General features: G+C 43.3%; 1 protein-coding gene across 32 annotated transcripts in view; it reads right to left on the bottom strand.

The window, feature by feature from the left end:
- The window catches only part of MACF1 (microtubule actin crosslinking factor 1), a 329,250-nt gene that overhangs the window by 15,673 nt on the left and 299,702 nt on the right, over positions 1 to 13,875 (bottom strand). For 25 of the 32 annotated variants that reach the window (XM_053897190.1, XM_053897168.1, XM_053897225.1 and 22 more), the window contains 15 exons: positions 13,059 to 13,214; positions 12,748 to 12,954; positions 12,505 to 12,624; positions 11,679 to 11,848; positions 10,460 to 10,619; positions 9,458 to 9,652; positions 8,992 to 9,120; positions 7,730 to 7,873; positions 7,061 to 7,249; positions 6,217 to 6,337; positions 5,346 to 5,509; positions 3,795 to 3,957; positions 2,385 to 2,539; positions 1,445 to 1,519; positions 299 to 316 (listed from right to left, as the gene is read on the bottom strand). In XM_053897190.1, coding sequence (XP_053753165.1) covers positions 299 to 316; positions 1,445 to 1,519; positions 2,385 to 2,539; positions 3,795 to 3,957; positions 5,346 to 5,509; positions 6,217 to 6,337; positions 7,061 to 7,249; positions 7,730 to 7,873; positions 8,992 to 9,120; positions 9,458 to 9,652; positions 10,460 to 10,619; positions 11,679 to 11,848; positions 12,505 to 12,624; positions 12,748 to 12,954; positions 13,059 to 13,214 — 2,166 coding nt within the window. The remainder of the gene's footprint in view (positions 1 to 298; positions 317 to 1,444; positions 1,520 to 2,384; positions 2,540 to 3,794; positions 3,958 to 5,345; positions 5,510 to 6,216; positions 6,338 to 7,060; positions 7,250 to 7,729; positions 7,874 to 8,991; positions 9,121 to 9,457; positions 9,653 to 10,459; positions 10,620 to 11,678; positions 11,849 to 12,504; positions 12,625 to 12,747; positions 12,955 to 13,058; positions 13,215 to 13,875) is intronic. The other 7 variants (XM_053897207.1, XM_053897215.1, XM_053897210.1 and 4 more) reach the window with 1 other exon arrangement.

Raw genomic sequence — 13,875 nt, forward strand, 5'->3', positions numbered from 1 at the left:
CCACAGCTTCAAATTCCCCTGAATCACATTACTTCAAACTCAGTCCAGCATAATACCATTTTTAGCCAATCTAATTTTAAATGGAAAATTTCATCTCCTTTAAAAAATAACGTACTTCTATCCTGCTGCTAAGACAGCTTTACAATATCAGCCCTGTTAGCAGTTTCTCCACTTGGTAAGACAACCAGATGTGACCCAGGCATGCTTCAGATTATGTCCTCTCCCCACAGCAAAGAACAGGCAGCACGAGCTACACAGACCATTTCCACCGAGGAGAATGTTGCAAGGCACACTGTACCTGATTGCCGAGGAAGAACTATAGACAAAAGAGTAAAGGATGGAGGAAATAGAAGAAAAAAAAAAAAAACAGAGAACATTTTGTCAAATTAACACTAAGGAACAAAAATCATGCAATCACGTTACCAGTCTTCAAGCATATTCTTCGAGAGCTCCTGCCACAGGGGCGTGGTTTTACAAATTAATTAAGACCTAACTTTTCCACTCTATTGCTCTTGTTAATTCATGTCTCTCAAAGGCATTAAAAAAACAACAAGAAAATAAAAAGCAATAAGCAAGCACAAGATTGCTTAAAGTTTTATTAACTAGATGCCCTGGACTGGATCCAAGGCACAATCACCCAACACTTGCCAGCTAAAGAGCAGCCCAGGGTGGTTTTGGTGTACTTAGAAGACACTTTAACATACTGATGGAACCTAGATTCCCTGTTTCTAACTCAGTACAAAAAGCTGTACAATCTGAACCCTCTTTACCAATCCTAGATTTTCCTTAGGACTTCAGAGAATCCAGATAAGCTGAATATATTTAGAAGTGCTGTTTCAGATCCCTCCTATGCCCCAAGCCAGGTCCCAAAAGAAGCTAGAACACAGCATCATTCATGGTCAATTACGTCCACACTCAGCACAGCCTTCCAGGGAAGACTACTGAGGCTGGCGTCCCCTTAGTGATCAGCTCAGAGCAGACAGAGCATCCTTTGGGACCTTGACAGAGTTCCTCCAGCCACCTCTGAGCTCGGGAGCCACTCAGGCTCACAATGCTCAGCACTTTGGGGTAATCCGTCAGTCTTCAGGTAATTGTTGCCTCATCTTATGGAACAAGTGTCTCCATTTCCCTAAAGACTTTGGTCAGCAAAAGAGAGAACTTCGATATGTCTCCTATACTGGAACTCAAGTACAAGCCTGTTAGCTAAATATGACGCTATTTTTCAGATGGGACTATGTAGGGCACTAAGCTTAGCCCAGCAGGACACCTGACCTCTAGAACCTACAGAGAGTGACCACATCTTAAGTCCTACTGGCTCTGGTCCTCCAAGCGTTGGTAGAGGGAAGGTGGGACCATCTGGTCAGCTGTGTGCCAGGTTACTTTCACCTGGAAGGACCATATAGGAGGAACAACTACCACAAAGGACTAGTTTTCTCTTCCTTACCCGATATTTATTCTCTCCAATCTGCTCCACCTGAAACCTTTTTGCACATTTGCACTGAGCCACTTGTCTTGTGACCTATTGGTTGTGAACAACAAAAAAAGAAAAGTGTGAGGGGTAAAACAAGACTTCCTCTTCAGAGAAACAAAGATTTTTACATGTAAACAGAAAGCTAATTGTTCTCTTTTAGATATTTTAGATTTTTGATACATGCATTTATCCTTTATTCCAAATTAATACATGTCACACATTTGTTGGTCATACATTTGTTTCCAAGTTCCTTCAGAGAAATGTGCTAATATGCATGCATCAAAATCAAACCAAGTACAGCAAACTATGAACTGTTTTAAATTTAAACCTAGGAGCCTCAGAGTCCCCAGAGGTTAGTCCTGGGGTGTTCCAGGCCATACCCAAGACCTGCCCCACTAACCTCTCCTTTTCTAGGATCAATAAATCCTGAGATCTCCATGTGTTACTAATGAATTTGCTATTTTCAATGTGATGGATGAGATTTTCAACATGGAGAAAATTTTTAACTAGGCAGAAAGGTTGGTTGGTATACACCGTGTTAAACATTACTTCACATTTTACTCCTTAAATGCCTTATTTGAAGACCACATGCTCCTGGATACTGACATAGAATGCCCAGGACTGAGAGAGGACTTGTTCTAGGCAACATGGTGTCTGTGAACTGGAATGGGTGTGGTAAGTCTGTGAACATGGGAGGAACCACAGATGTGACTCATTTGAGTAAAAAGTCATCTAGACTGAAAGAGAGAGCTCAACAGCCAGAGATACTCTGGGGAATCATCCTCCAAATGGGAATTTGCCAAACAGGACTCCAAATAATGATCTTGTGACAGTTAAGTCACAGGGCTGATATGGTCATTGCACCCAACCACTATGGTCAAACATGTGCTCAAAATACAGTTATTTCCCATACCTCGTCTTCAATTTTATCTGCGTCGGTTGTTGGGCGGTAAGCATCCTTGTTGGGATGCAGAGCAGCCACAAATTCATAGTAATCGATGTAGCCATCTCCATCTCGGTCAAAAATGTCAGCGACAGCAGTCATCTCTAACTTGGTGGTAGGAAACTCTGGAGAAAAGCAATCACATTTGGAACATTTTAAAGAACAGTGCTTACTTGGCTTGCTGGAGGACATATAAATACTTCTTGAAAGAAAAAACATTTATGTCTTGCTTTTTGCTCAAAAATAATATATGCCCACTTAGAAGATATAATGTTATAAAGACACAGTACCCAGAGACTTACTGTTAAGTTTTTAGTGTTTTGATTATAGACTCCCTCCTCCCCCACTCAAAAGAAAAAAAGAAAAGAAAGAAAAAAAGGCAATATTTCAGGTATATTGAAAGATGTGATATTACAACTACCCACAGGCCTACCATCCACCATGAGAATTTACTTATCTGCTCCACTACTGCTGGATACTTTGATTATTTCAGAATAGTGACAATATGGACTAGGATGAAGTTTTTTTTCTGTTTAGACAACTACCTTAGGCTCTTGAAAAAACTGCTTCCCAAAGAAGTGTGAATATTTACAGTAGCCAGGGTGATTTATTAAAATGTGAATCAGATAGGTCCCTCAGGTGAAAAACCTCTGGTGGTTTCCCACTGTCCTGCTGCCTCTAGGATCAGAGGTCAGATCTGCTCTCTTCACCCAGGGCCTACCAGGCCCTGCATGAGTTGGCTGCTCTTGACCTTTTCAACTTCATCTCTTACCACTCCCCTAGATCATGACAGCCCAACCACATTAATCTTTCTATTCCTAGAACATGCCAAGTTCATGCCCACCTCAGCGCTTGGAACCTGCTGTTCCCTTTGCCTCTCTTCCCTTAAATATCACCTCTGCAGACAGGCCTTCCTTGGCCACCCATGTAAAGTTGCACAGCTGTGAGATGTGCTCTGTGGCCCTGGCAAGTCACCTAGCTACTTTATGCCTCAATTCTTTCTCTTGCTAAAAATAATTGAGATCATGTATTTTGTAAGCTGCATACAGATGTCAGAAACTGGTATTATGAAAAATTTTGAATTTCAAACACTTTACTTAGAACCTCATCATTCACAAAAGTTGGCTCTTTAATCTACACCTCAAACAGGTTTTACTTGCCACTCTGTGTCAACAAGACCTTTTTTTTTTATTCCAGCAAAATGAAATTCTTCTTTCCATCAAAATGATAGGCCAATTTTAATAATAAGCAGTTACGTTACTTCCTCCCTAACCCTACTGCTTTAACTTCAGAAAGACTCTTTAGCCAGAATATCGCTTGCTTCTACCAAGTGCAAGGAATGCAGATGTGACCCATGTTTGGAAGTATGAGTGAACTCACTGGATGCTAGAATGCCATCAATAAACTCCTGACGTGTTATCTTCCCGTCCTGGTCCTTGTCAATTCGCCGGAAGAAATCCATCACCCGAGATTTTTTGTGATTCATCCAACGCATATACTTTTTCCTCCAGACATCGAAGTCAAAGTTGGCAAATTCCTTCAACTAGAGAGAAATCATAGGTGTCAACACGATTTATTCTTTTGGCTCTCAAATCTGCCCGGAGCATACCAAAACTTTCAGACATTCAGTAAAGCCATGCAGGCCTTCCGGAGGGGCATCAACAATGACATCCGTGTGCTCTTTGTGAAGGCACAATCTGGGTCCTTCACTTAAAGCTGTGATTGTTTACATGAGCTGTGGTATAGCGGAGCAGTGAGAGGAACGGTAACTGAACAACCACCATGGAAAATATGGAGCACGCGGAACAAGAATGGGTGGAACCAGCCTTGCTTTCCCTTTGCACTTTTCGAAGGATCACCTTCTCAGATGTAAGGGAATGGATTCTATCCCAGAAGAGAAGTCCTTAGCACTCCTCACTTATGTGATTTTGAAAAGAACTGTGGTCACACTGAGGCCCGGGTCGGAAGGCTCATGTTTCCCATCATTTTCTGAGATGAGAAAATTTGAGTTCTGGCTGGAAGCATTAAGAATCCAACCCGTGCGTGCAGCAAGCATGTTTCTTTGGAATGGTGCCAGAGGGGGCAAACTGCCCGTCTGACCTCCATGTGAAATATTTGGCTTTGGCAGAGGACAGCAGGCCTGAGCAGTGGGCAAGGCGAGGTTTAGCTGCTCGGACTACGTTGGTGAGACAGACTCAGAATGACTGAGACAGGGCAGCCGTTCTCCCCCTGGTCATTCAAACTCCAAAGTTGGAAGGAATAGGGAAAAAAGAAAAAGCCAAAAACCAAATATGCTTAAAACTCAACTGACCTACAGAAATAACAACAAAAAACACAGAACACTCACTTCCGGGCATAGCTGCTTTGACAGGCACAAATAAAAAAAATATAGAAGATATTAGAGGTTTGTTTTAGAAATTAGGAAGTGTAGTACTAGATTTTTTTAGGTTGGTGTTAATGATACTTCAAAATAGATTTGCTCTTCATCATTAGTGAATATTCAGAGAAATCACAAGGTCATAAAAGTTACCCTTGTTTCCTAATTGTGTAACTTACACCTTTACATAAAGGGCCCAATAATGGTTGTTAGTGTGATAAGCTGCACACCTGGAAGTAACTCAGCCAAGTTCTGCTTCTGATTCTTGACCACAGCCAGGTGCTGAGGAGGGTCGCATCACAGACCAGAGCCTCATGGACTGGCTGGTCACTTGCTTGCTTGCCTTCCACAGCTAGGTGCTATGTATGACCTACTCTGTTGTGAGTGGTCTCCTCACCCATGAGCTTTTCTCCTAGGGGGCCTGAAGGACACAGTACTGGCTCACCCTGGTCTGTCCTCTCCTTCTAGAGAAGTAGGTCAAGGTACACATAGTAAGAGGGCCTCAGAAGGTTAAGTCACCTCCCTCCAGGAAAGGATGCTTGGCAGGGCCTTACCTCTTCCAGTCTATCCAAGGCATCGTTCAGCTTCCGCTGCCGCTCCAGTGCTAGCAGCCACACCTGCTGCCAGCGGGCAGACAGCTGGTTGATTCGTGGGTTTTTCGCTTCAGACTGTGAAAGGATTGGCATGGGAGGAGGGGTGGACTGACTCAAGGACTTCCCTAAAAGGAAAAATAACTATGAGATTAGAAAAGCTGCTTTTGTCAGTTCACAGAGAGAAAGTGCCATATGTGTTAACTTAGGAGACCCTTAAAATGGTATCCGGTCAGTAAATGCGAAAAAAAATATGGGCAATATTCATGTATTAGGACTGCTCATTTCAAAACTATTGATCTTCCCTCCCAGCCAACAAGTACTTATTTCATATCTTCAAATCAATTCTGTCCTCAGCGAACTGAGGAAATGTCAACTCAACCAAAAAAAGCAGTGGCTCTAGAGGAGCAGATTTATCTTTTAATTAAATTAACACAAGACAAACGTAAACAGCTAGCACTGATGACCAAAATACTGGAAAGGCCACTGCAGTAGAATCTGCTCAACCACTTCAAAATTATGCCAGTCCAAGAAAATGGAATACAGTTACTGCATGTTGGTATACAAAGAGTGAGTTTCAAAAAAACATTTTAAAATACATTTCAAAATACAGTTTTTGAAAAAATGGGGAAGTTTTTTGTTTTGATTTGATTTTAAAGTAGGCTCCACAACCAATGTGGGGCTTGAACTCACAACCCTGAGATCAAGAGTCACACGTTCTACTGATTGAGCCAGCCAGGCGCCCCAAAAAGAAGTTTTTTGATAGGGACTTGGAAAGTGGTCATCTTCAAATAGCAGGAAGGAAACACCCTAACACAGGAGGCTAGAAACATACTGCTGCCGCTGCGGGATTTCTCGATGAAAGGCGTGTGAGCAGGCTCTATATTCTTCCTTTTGTACGTCTTGGTGACCCGGTCCACATCAGGCTGTTTGCGAGTCATTTCCTCCATAAACATCTGTCAGACACAAACAGGGAAAAGAGTTAAAGAGTTTTCTTGGACTGAGACAGAATCAGGCAACTCCACTCACAAAGCCCAAGCTCATGATGGACAGACCAATTCACAGATGCCTTTGTACACTGTCTCACTCCTTTCAAGAAACAACTGAGCAAGGCACTTACTTCATCAGGTATGGGAAACCTGAAGAGATAAGACATGGCTTCTGACTCCAAGGAGCTCACAGCTGAGTGAGGAAAACCAGGAAGTCAGAGCAATGAATGCCACACAGGATACCAAAGAAGGACCTAGGAGACCCTCTCCTGCTGGTGGCTGTGAAGACATAGGCTGCCATGCTGTGAGCGTGCCAGGTGGCTGAGACCTGAGGGCAGCCTCTGGGAGCTAATGGTGACTCTTGCTTGACAGCCAGCAAGAACATGGAGACCTGGTCCTATAACCACAAGGAATCAGATTCTGCCAACAACTGAATGAGCCTGGGTGAGAACTTGCAGCTGGGGCTGACATCTAGATTTTGGCCTGGTAAGATCCTAAGGAGACCCAGCTAACTCAGGCCCAGACTCCTGCTCCATGGAAACTGCAAGAGAGTAAGTGTGTGTTGTTTTAAGCTGCTAAATCTGTATGAATATGATAAGCAGCCATTTAAAAACAAACACACAGGGCAAAGGAAACGGGCTCCATGAGCAACACAGGAAACACCGCGGCCACATGACATGGTGACAATACCTGATGTTCGGCAATGAGGGCTTTAACTCGGTCGATGTTCTGAGGGATCGGCTCCTGGTCCCTCTGAATGAGGGTGGTCTCGGCCCACTGGATCCACGCCAGAAGTTCTTCCAAGAGCTCGGCATTAGCCACCAGTTCTGACAGGGCTGTTTCAAGACGCTGCTGGTGCTGCTTAGCCCACGTCAGGACCTAGGGAGAGAAAGAAAATCCATTGCCTCTCTCAGTCAAGCACATCCTTTGTTTCCAAAGTTTTTTCTTCCGTCTGATCCTAACAATGACTTTAAGGGGGAAGAACACTCAAATACTCCAGAGGCCTCACTCTTACTCTAGTGACAGAGCTGGAATGAGCAATCAGCACTCCTGGAAGCAAATCTGGTATGAATATCCTATTAAACACAGGACTTCTCGGGAAGGAAGGAAAAATACCAAACCATGTCCACTGGAATTCATCACTGAAACCATCACTACACCAGCGCTATTCTCTCAGAATGCGGCTCATTACCAAGAAAACAGTCATGACTAAAACGCTAACTTAATTCTTACTGACATATTCATGGTGGGTGAAAAGAGTCCTTATCTGGGGGTGGGTGGGGAAAGCTCAGTAGCATTTTCTCACCAGAAACCCACTTCATGGGGCACGTGCTGTCCCCTCTGCAACCAGGAACCCACCTCCTCAAAGCGAGCTCGGATGATAGTGATCCAGTGCTTGATGGTAGTGATGCAATCAGGATGGCACACAGCCAGGATGGCTTCTCCCATTGCTACTGCTGCGTTAACATCCACTCGCTTTTCTTCCACTTTCTTCATGAACTCCTTGAACAAAAAAGATTTGAAAACAAAAACTTGAGAAATCTACTCTAGCAGCACTGTTAGTTTACCCTGTGAGGGGGAAAAGATTTCAATGCATTTTTCCCTCCTCTATGTGTTAACACAGACCTCAAGCCTGCATTTGGGTGTCTCTGGCACTTTGTTCCCAGTTCTGAAAGAGGTGAAAAGGTGAAGGGTTTACACAAGAATGACTTCTCAGGGCTCCTGGGTGACTCAGTCGGTTAAGCATCCGATTCTATTTTGGCTCAGGTCATGATCTCGCAATTTGTGAGATCAAGTCCTGTGTTGGGCTCTGCACTGACAGTGTGGAGCCTGCTTGGGATTCTCTCTCTGCCGCTCTCCCACTCATGCTCGCTAGCATGCTTTCACTCTCTCAAAATAAATAAATAAGCATCAACAAATAAATTTAAAAAATGATTTTCTCTGCTACAGATGACAAGGTATAGGGACCCAGAAAGGTACCTCCTATCCCACACCAGGCATGACCCTCTTCCTATTCTTAGTTTTTCTTCAAAAAAAAAAAAAAAAATCCTGTTTTTATTCATTTCCATGCATATAAACAATACAGTCTTAGACAAATGACAACTATAAAACACTATGGATATTTAAAAAATACTGAAAAAAAAAAAAATCTGCAACAGAATACCACATATAAAGCCCAGATCAAAATCTCCTGATTAATTTCCCACTTTATTAGGACAGACCGTGGCCCTCAAGACTGCATTATATTCTGGATATATATATTCTATATAGAGCTTGGTAAGAGGTCCAGTGTCTGACGCTGGTAATGTGAGTAAAGGCAAATGAAGCTGTGTGCAGGTGAGGATTCTAGGGGGTGGTACAGCCCACATTTTTCTTTATATGATACCACGCTGTTTTCACTTGTTTACAACCAATACACATTACTTTTGTAAAAACAAATGAATGACGTTTAAGGTGTCAAAAAACCCACTAGTCCTTTCCCTTTCATTCCTGCCAAACCAATAATCTGGACCCATTCTGGTTCCAGTCCTTTGCACGTGAGGTTGGAAATTCCCAAAAAGCAGGGGGCAGCCCTCACCCTGGTGGGTAGCATGGGTCACTGCACCCTGGGGCTGGATTACCTTATGGGTGTCAATGAGAGACTGCAGGGCCTCCGTGTCATCAGGAAGTGCTCCCCGAAAACGAAGCGTTTGCTCTGCTTCAGAAAGCCACTCCAACAGCATGTGGACTGTGTCCCGAAACTCTTCCGCCTGAAATAACCAAGCACAGCAGATTGAGCCTCTCTGCAGCCAAGGTCCTGGACATTGGGGTAATGTCAGAGAAAGGGTCGGGCCTGAACGCCTTTGTGTGTCACAGGCACTGATGACCCTATCAAGGCCCCACAAAGGTCATCTTTCATTTGTAGATCTTTAAAAACCAAATTAATTTTTTTCTCTAATATGAGTGAACATTAAAATCTTGTAGAACATTCAGAAGATCAATGTTTGGCTTTACATTCGAGACTGGGTGGAACTGATCCTGATAAAGAAATGAGAATGAATCTGCTAGGATCCTCTCCCTTGGGTTGTCGCCAAAAAAGTCTCTAACCTGTTTTAAGGCCTGCTCCAGTCGGCTTTGTTTGGAGACGGAGAGCTTACACACAGTGTCCCAGCGAGTGCTCAATTCCTGGAGCTGCCCTTTCACCCATGTGGTGTCATCACGGCTATTCTCAATCAACTCTCGGCCTGACCGCTTCAGTACCTGAACGGTTCCTGTTCGCTTTCCCAGTTCCTTCTGGAAAACCTAGAAAAGAAAAACAGAAGAATTAGTTTGCTGAGAAATGTTCTGAACCCATGACGTCAAACCACAGAGAAAAGGAATCGTTCAGTCCAGTTGTCCTTGGTAGGTGCTAGTCGTGTGTCTTTTATGCAGAGGGAGGCAGGACAATGTGTAAGAAAGAACCATCAGAAGAGGTGGCTCTCAAGATGAGTGGTGTGGCTCTGGGTAAGCTGTTTACCTGGAGTCCCGGTTTCCTAACTTGTAAAACAATAGTAACATTACAGCAAGATTTCCAGAATCGTGGGAGTCAAGTAAGAACACATTCTGCCATGCACATAATAAGAGTTTGTTGTAAATTCGAGTAAAGCTGAATGCTTTGTGCTAAAACAAGAGGATATAATGGAGGTCAACATGACAAGTGTAGATTACACTAAATACCACTGTGCAAGGTGCTGGGCTAGCGAGGGTCAAGGATAGCTCAGAAAAGAACTCATTTTCATTGTAGGAGTCAGTGGAAATGGGTATCTTGAGGGGCTCCTGAATTTAAATTCATTGTGTGACTCAACTGAGAGGTACAAACAAGAAGGGGGGAACCCCAAGACAAATTGTACACATCACCAAATCCAAATCAAAGCAATGTTGGCGAATCCTTTGTGACTGATGCAGAATCCCAGCGATACACACGGAGCGAGGAGCGGTCTCTCTGACAAGCAGAGACACAGGCTCTTCCAGACTTCCTTTCTCCCCTGGATGGTGAGTCGGAGCAGGAGGCCTGCTTAGGCGGAGGAACCCAGGGCTCTGCCTCCACGAGGCGCAGCTCCCGCCCCTCACCTTATGGGCGTCCATGAGGTTCATGACCAGGTCGAGGTCCCCGTGCACGGGCTGGTCCTCGGCCAGCTGCGGCTCCACCTTGTACAGCCAGTCGACCAAGGCCTGCAGAGCATCCATGAACTGACCCGAAAACAGCAGGGCCTCCTCCAACTTGTGCTGCCTGAGAGAAGCACACAAACCTCACTGTTTTGGGGGATCCCTTTTCTTTGACTGGCTCACAGTTCTGACTGCTGAAGGGAACACCGCTTGCACTCTACAGAGACAGGGCCCTCCATGCTGGGCTGGTTCAAAACAGATAAACAGTGATGAAGAGCTATGCCTAGACATTTTGAACCAAACTGCTCTCTAGAATGGATTTAGTACAGGAAACAAGTGCAGATACCCTTCTGGCATCTTAGGAGTCCAATGGTTATATATATGGATACACCCTAATGCCCCAAGTTCTGTGCTAATCACCTTACACCACTCAGGTGGAGGAGGACAGTTTCAGCCACGGTCTGAGTCAGGAGTTGTGTGACCCTGGGCTTTCTCTTCACCTCTGTGAACCTCAGTCACCTCATCCAAAAAATTGTGGAGCACAATATAAAGATATCCTAATACTTAGCATAGCATAGTGGGCACATAGGGACAGGAGTACAACTTATGGAACCAAACTCAAAAGCTTCAAATCCCAGCTCTGCTGCTTAGTAGCTGAGTGACCTTGGGGGAGTTAAAAACCCTCTTTATGATAGTTTCCTCATGTGTAAAATGGGAATAACAGAGCCCGCCTCAGTGGCTGTCAGGTGGATTAAGTGATTAGTAGCCCCTTTTTGGCACATGCTCATTAGTGATTGCCCTGTCAAGGGCAGGTATTACAATGGTTACACGAAGTGCTATGTGCAGAGGCTTTGCTCAGTGCCTGACAGTGAGAGAACTCACTGACACAGCCATCAGTGTCACAACTTAGTCACTGACAGAGAAGTGTAGTTACTAATCTTCTGTTGCTATTGGCTTGAGTTTATGGCCTTCTTGCTAATACGGTAAGGTTCAAGTTTAAAATGAGAATTTTAATACATTTTATTCAACTTCACAACTTGCGTTGAATGAACCAGAGATATTGAGATGCTACAAAACCTGTTATTGATGCATTAGCTTTATTGCCATTTTATGGAATCCAATTAACAGTCTTTGTTAGTTTCAGGATGACATACAGACTCACAAAGCAAATATTCGTACTCACCTCTCCACAGACTTGCCACAAACAGTATCCCATTTGTCTCTGACTTCTCCCAGTAAATTGTCAAGTTTCTGAGTGTCATCAGGAAGCAAAGTCTTTTCTTTCAGGGCTCTGCCAGTTCGAATTGTGGTATCATACACAGGCTGTTTGCCGCCAAGGGTTTTCTGAAATTCCTGTTTCCAAAGAGAACAGAAAGAATCCACACTAAAAGATGACGTCTTGATTTGGAACAAAGAAAATTTTTCAGTATTCAGGTTGGTAATGGATGTCACTACTTCTTGAGTTAACAACAGCTTATCCTCGAGAAATTTAAAACTTTTGGGTGCGCCTGGGTGGCCTATTCAGTTAAGCATCTGATTCTTGATTTTGGTTCAGATAATGATCGCACGATTAATGAGACTGAGACCTACATTGGGCTCTGTGCTGACACCATGGAGCCTGCTTGGGATTCTGTCTCCCTCTCTCTCTCTGCCTGTACCCCGGTCTCTATCTCTCTCTCAAAATAAATAAACTTAAAAAAAAAAAAAAAAAGAAAGAAAGAAAGAAAGAAATTTATAATTTTTGTTTATACTACATGTAGCAGTGCACAAAAATTTCTAAAAGCTTGTTGTTTTAACTGGTTACTCCCACAATCACTTTGTTTGAACAGTTATTTAAATGAGTGGTTTTTATGGTTAGACCCTATGTAGATACAAAACAGCTAGCTTCATCATCTTGATTTTTCAACATTAACCAATTTTTTTTTTTTTTTTTACTAGCTCTGATTTCCATTTTTTGCAAACTTCAGTGAATACCAAGGTCAGGACCTAAGAGCCATGAACTGCTTTACCTTATGCTTAGAAAGCTGGAGTTTAATTTTGTCCGGGTCATTGGATATCTCCAGCTCTGAGTCCAGGTGACTCTCTGCATCTTCTAGCCAATCAATCAGTTTTTTCCAAGCTTCATGGAACTGCAATTATATAAAAAGTAAGAATGAATATGCGAGCTACACTTTCATGTAAATCATACCAGAGGCTCTACACATGCAGCCCAAGATTGTTCAAGAAATTGGTAGCTTTCTTTCCTAACTTACTTGTTTCGCCCTCTTCCTGGCATCATCCAGTGATCGCCCTCTTTCAATAGACCGCTGGACAACCTTCTCCCATCGAGACTGGACGCTGACCAGCAAATTCTTGATCAGAACAACATCCTGTTTTTGGCTAAGGAACTTTAACTGATTCCCGGTTTGATCCAGTTCAATTATCTGGTCTCGATGAGCATTGACCTCATTAGCAAACACCTGAGGGGAAAATATAGCTCTTTTTAAACTGAAGATAAGATAGAGGAGCTTCTTTCTCAGCTAGTCCCCTCAAAAGGCAGGCGACATTGTAATGTCACAGTTACCTTGTGCTCCTCTATCTGGGAGAGGACAGTGTTTAGAATCAGGCTGGGAGGAGAGGCGATGTTGAGATTTTGCTCTGCTAGAGTGAGCCAATTGATGAACTCTTGCAGGGAATTCTGGAATTCTGTTGCCAGGTTGAGGGCCTCTTCCAGCTTTGACTGAATTTTAATTAAAACACAAAAAGAGAAAGTGCCAAATTCAGGAATTGTAGTTTCCAGGACAAAGGCGTGAATTGTACACTAAATAAAATGATCTCTAAAGAAGAAGCCTCACTTAACCTCCAAACATGCCCTGTTTACAAACAAGGGGGCAATTTAACGTTAGTGTCTGAAACCAAAACAACTATGTACAAAAAGGAAAAAGCACAATTTGCAGCAAAGTTGCTTTCTCTGCCATTCCCCACTTCCTGGGACATTAAAGAACAGGGATAGAGCTATTCAGTAAGTGTAAGGGAACAGATCCTTCAGCGGTGACAGCTGCAGGGTCTGCAACTTGTTCTGGGCAAAGCCTCACTTCCCTTTGATATACTTTTTCCAGTATAAAAACAACTGAACGAAAAGCACTTGACTGTAAAAATATGGTCACTGCATTGCTCTATTTAAGTGTTTTCAGAAAATATGGCATCTGAAAATGTGAGGCTGAAGCTCATTCTTTTTTTATTTTTATTTTTTTAAGGAAGCTCTAGGCCCAACGTGGGACTTGAACTTATGACCCTGAGATCAAGAGTCGTGTTCTACCAATTGAGCCAGCCAGGTGTCCCTGAAGCTCATTTTTAAGCTACAAGCAGAAAAGGTGAGGGGGAAAAAAAAAGCCATAATA

This window comes from Panthera pardus, unplaced genomic scaffold (genome assembly GCF_024362965.1).
Source record: "Panthera pardus isolate Hobbes unplaced genomic scaffold, ASM2436296v1 HiC_scaffold_11, whole genome shotgun sequence".
Taxonomy (NCBI): Eukaryota; Metazoa; Chordata; class Mammalia; order Carnivora; family Felidae; genus Panthera; species Panthera pardus.